General features: G+C 53.0%; 1 protein-coding gene across 2 annotated transcripts in view; it reads left to right on the top strand.

Moving 5' to 3' along the window:
• The window catches only part of PLOD1 (procollagen-lysine,2-oxoglutarate 5-dioxygenase 1), a 41306-nt gene that overhangs the window by 1326 nt on the left and 27471 nt on the right, over nt 1-12509 (top strand). The window contains exons 2-3 of one of the 2 annotated variants that reach the window (XM_016954160.4): nt 8454-8594; nt 11909-12000. In XM_016954160.4, coding sequence (XP_016809649.2) covers nt 8454-8594; nt 11909-12000 — 233 coding nt within the window. The remainder of the gene's footprint in view (nt 1-8453; nt 8595-11908; nt 12001-12509) is intronic. The other variant, XM_001142788.8, reaches the window with a different exon arrangement.

The following is a 12509-nucleotide window of genomic DNA, read 5'->3' as shown; positions in this document are numbered from 1 at the left end:
TAATTTTTGTATTTTTGGTGGAGATGGGGTTTCACCATGTTGGCCAGGCTGGTCTTGAACTCTTGACCTCAGGTGATCAGCCCACCTTGGTCTCCCAAAGTGTTGGGATTACAGGTGTGAGCCACCACACCTGGCCCTCTCTGCAGTTTATACTTGAGGAAACTGAGGCCCAGACAGGTGAAGTGACTGTCCAGGGTGGTCCAGACAGAGGTGGTTGGTCCGGGTCAGCTGGGCTCCAGTCTAGCGCTCTTTCTACTTCCTCAAGGCAGATTGGATTGCAGTGTGTGCCCCACTGTCCTGAGTGGGTGCTTCCCTCCTCCCCAGCCCTCCCTGGCATGGGCCATCTCCAGGGCTGTCCCGAGAAGGGCATAGACTGCGGACAGTCCCAGCAAAGCCAAGCAGAAGTGGCGGTACTTTCCATGGCATTCTCCTCCTTCAGCCTACCCTCCTGGAGAACCTGAAACTGTACCACCAGAAGGATCCCGGGTTCTTTGAGTCAGGAATGGGAACCACCATTTATTTTATTTTATTAATTTTTTTTTTTTTGAGACAGAGTTTCGCTGTGTCCCCCAGGCTGGAGTGCAGTAGCGTGACCTTGGCTCACTGCAACCTCTGTCTCCTGGGTTCAAGCAATTCTCATGCGTCAGCCTCCCAAGTAGCTGGGATTACAGGCCTACACCACCACGCCCAGCTAATTTTTGTATCTTTAGAAGAGACGAGGTTTTGCCATGTTGGCCAGGCTGGTTTCAGACTCCTGACCTCAAGTGATCCTCCTGCCTCGGCCTCCCAAAGTGCTGGGATTACAGGTGGGAGCCACTGCGCCCAGCCAGGAACCACCATTTCTTTTCTTTTCTTTCTTTTTTATTTTTTTGAGGCAGAGTTTCACTCCCGTTGCCCAGGCTGGAGTCCAATGGTGCGATCTCAGCTCACTGCAACCTCCGCCTCCCAGGTTCAAGTGATTCTCCTGCCTCAATCTCCCTAGTGGCTGGGATTACAGGCGGATGCCACAACGCTCAGCTAATGTTTGTATTTTTAGTAGAGACGGGGTTTCACCATGTTGGTCAGGCTGGTTTCAAACTCTTGATCTCAGGTGATCTGCCTACCTCGGCCTCCCAAAGTACTGGGATTACAGGCGTGAGCCACCGCGCCCGGCCAGGAACCGCCATTTCTTGAGTACCTCCCTTGGACCAGGTTGTGCCCAAGGCCCCACGTCTCCCAGTGGTAAAGCTGGCAGTGCTTGCTCTCTGTGAGGCTTGGTGTTCTAGCCTGTAAGACCCGGTGATACTACCTCACGCCTGGAGCTCTAACAAGAATTCCAGGGGATGAAGCTGGGGAGAGTTCAGCTCAATGCCTGGCCCATGAAAGGCCCTCGGCAAAGGGCATTTTCTCTCCCGGTCCCAGGGCTGCTGGCTTACAGCAGGGCAGTAAGACAGCTCAGAAAGTCCAGTGATGGAAACGCTGACCACCGGGCTGTGCAAAGGGCTCTCGGCCTGGGTCCCCTCACTGGCCAGGAGCCCTGTTGTGGCCTTGTTTTCTGGGCCTTTGATCCCCCTGCTTCTGCTGACATGGGGTGCCTGCATCCCAGACCATCCCAGGAGAGAAACCGCAGCTGCCCATGATGAAGCCCGGTGAGTTGAATTGAAGAGGGACCAGACTGATGACAGGGCGTTAGGCACCCTGATCCCCAGCAAGTGACAGGAGGAGGGCAGAGCAGATCCAAGGAAGCCTTCACAGAGGGTGCTGCTATGGGCGGAGGACAGGATCAGTGTGCTACTGAGGTAACCCAGGTAGAGCACCTGGTAGGTAGAAAGCACATCTGTGCTCACTGATGCACAAGAGAGCGGATCCCCAGGCCTGGGGCTAATGTCAGGCCAGTCTGAGTTGGGCCCTTTGCTTCCCTTCTCCATTTGGATCCCTCCCTGTTTTCCTTTTTTTTTTTTTTTTTAAGTTTTCATTTTCTTTTTTTTTTTTTCTTTGAGACAGAGTCTTGCTTTGTCGCCCAGGCTGGAGTGCAGTGGCACGATCTCAGCGCACTGCAGCCTCCACCTCCAGGGTTCAAGCGATTCTCCTGTCTCAGCCTCCCAAGTAGCTGGGATCACAGGCATGCACCACCATGCCTGGCTAATTTTTGTATTTTTAGTAGAGACGGGGTTTTGCAATGTTAGCCAGGCTGGTCTCGAACTCCTGACCTCAAGCGATTTGCCCACCTTGGCTTCCCAAAGTGCTGGGATTACAGGCCTGAGCCACCACGCCCGGCCAGGATCCCTTTGCTAAGTAAGGAATCATCAACTCCATTTTGGAGACGGGAAGACTGAGGTCCTGGTAGGTTAAACATCTGGTCTCTCATTGCCAGAGCTGGTTGGAGGTGGGGTCATTGTCTGGAACTCAGACCTACTGTTCATTTCTGCACCTCTGGACGGGAAGGGGGTGCTGTTGCCTGGAAATGCTGCCTGGGGGGAGCCTGCTCAGCTCCCCCAGACCCAGCTGAGGTGTGACCTTTAGCCAGCTGGACAGGAGGACAGAGTGGGTTGCTCATCTTCCCTGCAGGTCTTGCCTGAGCATCCCACTGACTAGTGTGTGTGTTTGGTGGGGGGTACCCCAGCAGCCCCCAAAGAGGCCAGCTCTTCCCTTTCCCTGGCAGATGGATGGGAGGGGGCAGCTACTGAGGTGGATTCAGCTGGAGTAGGGAAGGGGATTTGCTGTGGAGTCTCGGGGAGTGAGATGGGTGGGGCGCTGTTGGCAGCTTGTCTGTCCCCTCACCCAAAACGCATGGCCTTGGTGCATGGAGAGAAACATGGACCGTTTTCACTTTTAGGGGGCTCCCAATCAGAGGGGGGTACAGAGCACCTCACTTCAGTAGACACCCCGCGTCTGAGGGAAGAGATATTGCGCCATCCTGGGGAGGCTTCCAGAACAAGATGGGAGACACAAGAAGGCTTCAACAAAGCAACATCTTCCATCACAGGGAACTGGGAGAATAAAAGGCAACATCCAAACAGGCAGATATCCCTAGAGCCAAGGCCAGATGTCCCACAGTCCTCCTGTTTGTAGAAACTTCTAGCAGATCTCCAGCTCCTGCCTTTCCCTGTGGGCCTTGATTTGGCCGTGGTGAGGGAAGGACAGCTGCAGAGATCAGAGGCTCAGCTGGCCGTTCAGGTCATGCTGTTCCCTACTAGAGAACAGAAGGGTCCCAGGAGTCAGTCAGGCTGCACTGGATGGTGTGGGGGTGGGGCCGGGTCTGGGGAGACCTAAGTGGGCAGCTGGCCCCGGGGAGGCCAAGGTTGGCTCCCAGGTGCGGGGCATCCCAAGCTCCTGCCAGACCCTGTTCCTGGCTTCAGTTCAAGCCTGGGGTGGGGATGAAGGATGGGGGAGGGGAGAGGGCGGAAGGGCTTCATTCATTCCCGCCTCCCCAGGGAGCAGACTGGGTGTGTCATGACTGTGCCTTGACTCAGGCCACACAGTGACCACCCACGCCTTGGGCTGGGACTGCTTGGGGAGGAGGGGGCATCCGGTGGCACAGTCAAACCAGGGGTGCCCAGAGGTCCCATTCTTCCAGGAGCTCATCACATACGCACGCCCCAACCAAGCCCTCACCGTCAGTCTCTCCACATCATTCTTTTTCTTTTTCTTTTTTTTTTTTTTGAGATGGAGTCTCGCTTGCCTAGTCTGGAGTGAAATGGCATGATCTCAGCTCACTGCAACCTCTGCCCCCTGGGTTCAAGCAGTTCTCCTGCCTCAGTCTCCCGAGTAGCTGGGATTACAGGCGCCCACCACCATGCCCGGCTAATTTTTGTATTTTTAGTAGAGATGGGGTTTCGCCATGTTGGCCAGGCTGGTCTCGAGCTCCTGACCTCATGTGATCCACCCGCCTTGGCCTCCCAAAGTGCTAGGATTACAGGTGTGAGCCACCGCACACATCATTCTTCTCTTAAAAGTTTTCCTAAATTTTATTTTTTTGTACAGACAGGGTCTCACTGTGTTGCCCCGGCTAGTCTTGAACCCTCAGGCTCAAGTGATCATCCCCACCTTGGCCCCCCAAAGACCGGGATTACAGGTGTGAGCCACTGCACCTGGCTAATTCCTGTGGCCCAGTAGCATGACTATAGCTCACTGCAGCCTTCACCTCCTGGGCTCAAGCAATCCTCCTGCCTCAGCTTCCTGAGTAGCTGGGCCTAGAGGTGCGTGCCACCATGTCTGGCTAATTTTTTAATTTTTTGTAGAGACAGGGTCTCACTTTGTTGCCCAGTTTGGTCTTGAACTCAGGGCCTCAAATAAGCCTCCTGCCTTGGTCTCCCTAAGTGTTGACATTACAGATGTGAGCCACCCCACCCTCTGCATCATTCTTGCTCTCAGGAAGGCAGCTCCCCTTTATTCCTGACCCCCAGGGCAGCATCTACCAAGACACAGCTCCCCTTTAGGGGAGGCACCCTGTCGCCAGAACCCCCCCGCAGCTACCAAGGCAGGCACTGTGCCAAGCGCTTTACGGCATTGGCTCAATGAATCCTCATGAACGTCTCTGGAGGGAGGTACTATCATCTGTATTATTCCCATTTTACAGATGAGAAAACTGAGGCACGGAGAGGCTAAGTTCCCTGCCCAGCAATCTGTCTTTAGTACCCTCTCTGTTGTATCTCATTGATTTCTGCTGTTCCTGGATCACGGGTTCATCTGGGGAAGTCATTGCTGGACTTTGGGCAATAGGTGGGGAGGGCTGAGAGCTCTGGGTGCCAGGCCTTGGCCTTAGCCCAAGGCAGCTGGCTGGACCAGACAGAAAGCAGATGGGAGGGGCCTTGGTGCTCGAAAATGAATCTTCCACATCCATGCCTTAAGGGTTTCTCTGGCCTGGCCTAACAGTGAGCTGGGAAAAGACCTCACCACATGACTGGAGTTGGGTGCTTGTGCTGCAGAGGCCAGAGGGAAGGCACTGGAAGCACTGGCTTTTGTCTGCAGCCAGGAGTCTGGCATCTTAGGATGTTGGGCTCTTGGACAGGGAAATGAAGACAAGAGCATGGGCATTTAGAATTCCAACTCATTCCCATTTCACCTAAAGGTTCTGTGACTTTGGGTCAGGTATTTAGCCTCTCTGTGCCTCGGTTTCCTCACCCGAAGAAGCAGGGATAAAAATATCACCTTCCTCGTAGAGTGTTGACCGTGAAATAAGATAATGAATGTAACATGCCTCATACAGCACACAGTATCTCACAGGGGTTCAGTGGTGGTAGCTGTTCCTAAAAGTACCTTCCATGTTGCTGCCTTTTTTTTTTTTTTTTTTTGAGACGGAGTTTCACTCTGTCACCCGGGCTGGGGTGCAGTGGCACAATCTTGGCTCACTGCAACCTCTGCCTCCTGGTTTCAAGTGATTCTCCTGCCTTAGTCTCCTAAGTAGCTGGGATTATTATTATTATTATTATTATTATTATTTTTGAGATGGAGTTTCACTTTTGTTGCCCAGGCTAGAGTGCAATGGCGCAATCTGGGCTCATTGCAACCTCTGCCTCCCGGGTCAAGCAATTCTCCTATCTCAGCCTCCTGAATAGCAGGGATTATAGGCGCCTGCCACCACGCCCAGCTAAATTTTTTTTGTATTTTTAGTAGAGACGGGGTTTCATCACATTGGTTAGGCTGGTCTCAAACTCCTGACCTCAGGTGATCCGCCCGCCTAGGCCTCCCAAAGTGCTGGGATTACAGGCGTGAGCCACCGCGCCCGGACTAGTAGCTGGGATTACATGCACCACCGTATAACTTGCACCATGTAAAATGCACCACTGCCTGGCTAATTTTTGTATTTTTAGTAGAGATGGGGTTTTGCCATGTTGGCCAGGTAGGACTTGAATTCCTGACCTCAGGTGATCTGTCCACCTTGGCCTCCCAAAGTGCTGGGATTACAGGTGTGTGAGCCACTCACTGTGCCCGGCCTTTTTTTTTTTTTTTTTTTTTTTTTTTGAGACAGTTTCACCCTGTTGCCCAGGCTGGAGTACAGTGGCACAACCCTGGCTCACTGCAACCTCTGCCTCCTGGGTTCAAGCAATTCTCGTGCCTCAGCCTTCCGAGGAGCTGGGACTACAGGCTCTTGCCACCACGTCTAGCTAATTTTTGTATTTTTAGTAGAGACGGGGTTTCACCATGTTGGCCAGGCTGGTCTCAAATTTCTGATCTCAACTGATCTGCCTGCCTGAGCTTCCCCTCACTTCCCAAAGTGCTGGGATTACAGGTGTGAGCCACTGTGTCAGGCCTCACGTAGCTGCTTAAGGCCAGAATGTACAGTGTGTCTTGGTCATGCCCAGTCCCAGCCATGGTGAGGGAGAGGGAGACCAAGGAAATAAAGATGTGGCCCTGGCCTGGCAGAGGGAGAAGGAGCAGGTTTGTACCAATATGTCAACTACTGGGCAAACCAAGACTGCACGTGCAAAGGAGTGACCACATGGGATGAGATTAAGGAGGGCTTCCTGGAGGAGGTAGACTGGAGGCCTCCTTAGGGGAAGGAATGTGTGTTGCAGACAGGTCAAGGTAATGGGGTGCAGGCTGGGTTTACTGAGGCTGTTTCCTTGGGGATGTTAGGAGGTCATGCCAGGGTCTCTTGTTGGAGGGCTTGCCTTCAGTTCTCGTTGTGAACCGCCTCCCAGACCCCTGCATTGCAGCCCAGTGTCAGCGGACCAAGGGGATGGATTGGACCAGTGATTCCCAAATGTGGCTGACATCAGAAATCACCTGGGAAAGGTAGGAAAAATCCAGACTCCTGGGCCCACCTCAGACCCCTAGCCCTGGGGCCTAGGAGCCTGGATTCCACAACCTCTCTTGTGATGCTGATGTGTGGGCAGGTTTGGGACCCTCTGAACTGGACAATCACGTGGGATCCTCAACCAGAGAGGCAGGCTCTGCGTGGCCCAAGGAACCCGGGAGTTTTTTTTGTTTGTTTGTTTTGTTTTTTGTTTTTTGTGTTTGTTTTTGAGATGGAGTCTTGCTCTGTCACCCAGGCTAGAGTGCAGTGGCATTATCTCGGCTCACTGCAATCTCTGCCCCCTGGGTTCAAGCAGTTCTCTGCCTCCACCTCCCGAGTAGCTGGGATTACAGGCTCCCGCCCACCACCACGCCTAGCTAATTTTTGTATTTTTAGTAGAGATGGGGTTTCACCATGTTGGCCAGGCTGGTCTTGAACTCCTGACCTCATGATCCACCTGCCTTGGCCTCCCAAAGTGCTAGGATTATAGGCATGAGCCACCGTGCCCGGCTTTTTCTTTCTTTCTTTCTTTTTTTTGAGACAGAGTTTTGTTCTTGTCGCCCAGGCCGGACTGCAATGGCACAGTCTCTGCTCACTGCAGCCGCCACCTCCCGGGTTCAAGCGACTCTCTTGCCTGAGCCTCACGAGTAGTTGGGATTACAGGCATGTGCCACCATGCCCGGCTAATTTTTGTATTCTTAGTAGAGACAGGGTTTCACCATGTTGACCAGGCTGCTCTCAAACTCCTGACCTCAGGTGATCCACCTGCCTCAGCCTCTCAAAGTGCTGCGATTACAGGCGTGAGTCACCACGCCTGGCCACGGAACCTGGGGGTTAAGGTCCCAGTGTGGGCTCTCAGCAGCACTGTTTCCCTGGAAAACAGGGAATAGACAGGTTATGGGGAGGAAAGTGGGCATGTGGGGAGGGCACAGCTAGACAGCTCCCTTACATACACAGAGAGACAGGGCCCTCTCAACAGATGGCCTGGCCACCGTCCCTGGCTGGGCAGTGCATGCATTTAGGTTAAGAGAGGAGACTCTGGGTTCAGGCTTGTGTCCAAGTCCTGGTGCTGCTGCTTCCTAGCTCCCTTGGGCACATTACTCGCCAGCTGTACCCTTGGTTTCCTAACTGGAAAGTCGGGGGTTAGTATGTGTGAAGTGCTTGGAACAGCATTGGCTGGGCACGGTGGCTCATGCCTGTAATCCAGCACTTTGGGAAGCTGAGGCAGGCAGATCACCTGAGGTCATGAGTTTGAGACCAGCCTGGCCAACATGGTGAAACCCCATCTCTACTAAAAATACAAAAAATTAGCTGGGCATGGTGGCCGGCACCTGTAATCCCAACTATTAGGGAGGCTGAGGCATGAGAATCGCTCGAACCCAGGAAATAGAGGTTGTAGTGAGACAAGATCTAGCCACTGCACTCCAGCCTGGGTGACAGAGCGAGACTCTGTCTCAAAAAAAAAAAAAAAAATGTGTCTGGCACACAGAAAATGCTCGATGAAGGTAAGCCATTATTGTTGCTGTTATTGAGAAGCAGGAACTTGAGAAAGGGGCTTTGAGCCACGCCACCCCATCCCCTTCCCCCACCCCTGCTGCTGGAGTTCAAGAGCCTGTTCCATCAAGAATCCTGAATTGCGCATGCACGCGCACACACACACACACACACTCACTCACATGCTCTCACGCTGGCTTTTTCCATCCATGAAATGTGACACTCTTCCTGTCCCCAGCAGCCCCCTGTTGCCAAGAGGGCCTCAGAGCTGGTGGCTCTGGTTCTCTTCACCTGGGGAGAGACTTCACCGTCCTGGCAGGAGCTGGGGGGAGCCCTTCCCCAAGTGTGAGCAGCACCCCTCGTTTCTGGATCCCAGGTTCAGGTAGTGAGGCCTCTCCTTCCCACACCTGCCTGGTGTATCCACCCCCTCCTCCCCCAGGACCGCAGCTGATCCCTGCCAATCCCTGCTGGGCTGCCTGGCGCCAGCCCCCTGCCCTGGGGCCAGCTCCCTGCTCCGGCTACCCCTGCCCCAGCTAACCCTGCCCCGCCAGCTCTGGCAAGCCAGGCCCCTTTGTTCCTACAGTCTAGGTTCCTCCTGACTTCCTGAGGTGGTGGGAGGGGAGGGCCTTACCTGCCTGCTGTCTAGCTGGCCACCAGGTGAAAAGTGTAAGCTGCAGACCCTCAGGGAGCTAAGACTCACCCAGGGAAACAATGTTGAGCACCGCAGTGTGGGTCTTGCCTCTGTGGCTTGGAGGCCAGAGAGGGCAGGAGAAATCCGAGAAGGCTTCATAGAGGTGGAAGGGACGTCATTGTCACTGGCCCTGGAAACTGGAGGAAGGTTAGAGAAAGGAGACACAGGCCGGGTGTGGTGGCTCACGCCTGTAATCCCAGCACTTTGGGAGGCCAAGGTGCGCAGATTGGTTGAGGCTGGGAGTTCCAGACCAGCCTGAGTAACATGGCGAAACCTCATCTCCACTAAAAAATTTAGCTGGGCTTGGTGGGGTGCACCTGCAGTCCTTCCCAGCTACTTGGGAGGCTGAGGTGGGAGGATCACCTGAGTGCAGGAAGTCAAGGTTGCAGTGAGCCATGAGCCATGATTGTGCCTCTGCACTCCAGCCTGGGCAACGGGAGTGAGATTGGGTCTCAAAAAAAAAAAAAAAACCAAAAAACAAAAACAAGAAAGGGGACACAGAGGGAACCATGGTCCCTTGCATGGGAGGTCCCTTGCATGGTCCCTTGCATGGGAGGTCCCTTGCATGGTCCCTTGCATGGGAGGAACCCAGCAAGGAGAGACCCCCCTCCAGTTGGAGGAAGGCCTGCATGATGGAGAGGGATGAGTATATCACCCGCCAGATCAGAGAGGGCCTTGAATGCCAGGCCAAGGCATTTGCTTCTCATTAATCAGCACCAGTAATACCTCTTTATTTTTATTTATTTATTTATTTATTTTTTGAGACGGAGTCTTGCTCTGTCACCCAGGCTGGAGCGCAGTGGTGCGATCTTGGCTCACTGCAACCTCTACCTTCTGGGTTCAAGCAATTCTCCTGTCTCAGCCTCCCAAGTAGCTAGGACTACAGGCACATGCCACCATGCCCAGCTAATTTTTGTATTTTTAGTAGAGACGGGGTTTCACCATGTTGGCCAGGCTGTTCTCGAACTCCTGATCTCAAGTAATCTGCCTGCCTCAGCCTCCCAAAGTGCTGGGATTACAGGTGTGAGCCATTGTGACCAGCCTTCAGTAATACCTCTTCATGTGTGCCGAGCATCCCAATAAGGATTTTACATGCCTGATCTCATTTATTTATCATTTAATTACTCCAGCAGCCCTGAGAAGTAGGTACTATTATTATCCCTGCTTTCCAAGGGGGAAACTGAGTCTCAGAAGGGCTAGGGACTTGCCCCAGGTCACATGGCTATTAAGGAGCAGAGCTAGGATTCTAACCAGGCAGGCTAGCTCCAGACTCCTCGCTTCTCAGAGAACACAGCTTCAAAGTGTGCTCTGAGAGGGGCTTCCCCAGGGCTCCCTGAGATGCTCTCTGGGGAGTTATTTCCAGAAGGTTCTGTTGCAGAGGCAGGCCACACTACAGAGCCTGGGAGAGGTTCCTTGTTAAAATCGTAGGAATGGCTGCCCTGGCCAAAGGTCAGCAGTGGACCAGTAGATTTCAAGTCAGTTTCCACTCTGGGCCGACTCATTGGTTGTAAGAGCCTCAAGCATGGTGTTGGGAGAATCTAGAGCCGTGTGATACTCAGCAAGAAAGACTGTGGGATAGATTAGCAATGTCTGTCCTGGGTTAGGTATGGAGAGCAGGGACCTGTGAGCCATGTATTTGCTGTCCCTGGGCTAATTGTCTATCATTGGCCAGAGAGATCTTCCTGGTGGTCAGCATTCAGAGTAATCTTCCTTCCACACCCTCTATAGCCAGAAACTCAGTCCTATAATGCAGGGTGTAGACACCTCTCCTGTCTACAGCACATGCTTCATGACATGTTGGTCAGTGTATTTGTCTGTTTTATGTCGCTGTAAAGAAGTACCCGTGGCTGGGTGATTTCTCAAGAAAAGAGGTTTATTTGGCTCACAGTTCTACAGGCTGTACAAGCATACCACCAGCATCTGTTCTGCTTCCAGTGAGGCCTCAGGAAGCTTTGACTCATGGCAGGCATGTCACATGGTGAGAGCTGGAGCAAGAGAGAGGAGGAAGTGCAAGGCTCTTTTAAACAACCAGCTCTCTGCTGGGCACGGTGGCTCATGCCTGTAATCCCGGCACTTTGGGAGGCCAAGGTGTGTGGATCATTTGAGGTCAGGAGTTTGAGACCAGCCTGGCCAACATGATGAAACCCCGCCTCTATTAAAAATACAAAAATTAGCTGGGCATGGTGGCGAGTGCCTGTAGTCCCAGCTACTCAGGAGGTGGAGGTTGCAGTGAGTTGAGATTGTGCCACTGCACTCCAGCTTCGGTGACAGAGTGAGATGCTGTCTCAAAAAAAAAAAAAAAACAAACACCCGGCTCTCTTGGTCGGGCATGATGACTCATGCTTGTAATCCCAGCACTTTCGGAGGCTGAAGCAGATCACCAGAGGTCAGCTGTTCAAGACCAGCCTGGCCAACGTGGCAAAGCCCCGTGTCTACTAAAAACATAAAAATTAGCCAGGTGTGGTGGCACCCGCCTGTAGTCCCAGCTACTTGGGAGGCTGAGGCAGGAGAATAGCTTGAACCCAGGAGGTGGAGGTTGCAGTGAGCTGAGATCATGCCACTGCATTCCAGCCTGGGTGACAGAGTGAGACTCTGTCTCAAAAAAATAAAAACCAACCAGCTCTCACATGAACTCAGAGCAAGAACTCACTCATTACCAAAGAGATGGCACCAAGCTATTCATGAGGGATCTAGCTCTGTGACCCAAACACCTCCCACTGGGCCCCACCTCCAACACTGGGGATCACATTTCAATGTGCAATTTGGAGGGGACAAATATCCAACTATATCAGTCAGTTATTGGGTGGACGGAGCCCTGGAGGAGACTCAGGAGACCTGGGTTATTTCCTGCTCTATCATCCCTTCCTCCCTGGGCCCTGTTCTGTAATGGGTTGACATGAAGACACTTCCTGCCAGAATTTGACAGGTCATTGGGAACAAAGACCTCCTCCCTGTCACCTCCCTCATCCTCCATTCCCATTCACCATACCCTCCTCTGTCTGCAGACAACCTTTTAGTCCTCACGGTGGCCACTAAGGAGACTGAGGGATTCCGTCGCTTCAAGCGCTCAGCTCAGTTCTTCAACTACAAGATCCAGGTAAGGGGTTTCCTGGGTGAGGCAGAGACAGTGAGGGGTGGCAGGAGGATCTAGGAGCTAGTGTCCTTTCCAAACTACCACATCTCTTAAGATAGACTTGGGGCCACAGGGGAGGCTTCTGGAAGCCTGAAGGATGAAAATGAGTTAGTCGGGAATGGGAAGACACAGCAGAGGACACAGCATGAGTCTAGGGGGTGATGGAGAGGGAAAGAGTTGGCTAAAGAAATGCTCAGATGTTAGTGTGCAGGAGCCTCAGCTGAGAGGCTAGTTTAGAGGACAGGGCCTCGGGATCAGCATTTCTACAAGTACCACCCCGTAATTTGGGGATGGGCACGGTCTGGACATCTTCCCGGTATTATAAACACTGCTCTAAAGAAACATGAGTGGTCTGGCGCAGGGGCTCACGCCTGTATTCCCAGCACTTTGGGAGTCTGATGATCCACTGAGGTCAGGAGTTCGAGACCAGCCTGGCCAACATGGCGAAACCCCATCTCTACTAAAAATACAAA

The sequence above is a fragment of the Pan troglodytes genome, chromosome 1, assembly GCF_028858775.2.
Source record: "Pan troglodytes isolate AG18354 chromosome 1, NHGRI_mPanTro3-v2.0_pri, whole genome shotgun sequence".
Classification (NCBI taxonomy): Eukaryota; Metazoa; Chordata; class Mammalia; order Primates; family Hominidae; genus Pan; species Pan troglodytes.
Note: the sequence above shows the minus strand (reverse complement) of the source record. Positions and strands in the feature narration are given on the sequence as shown.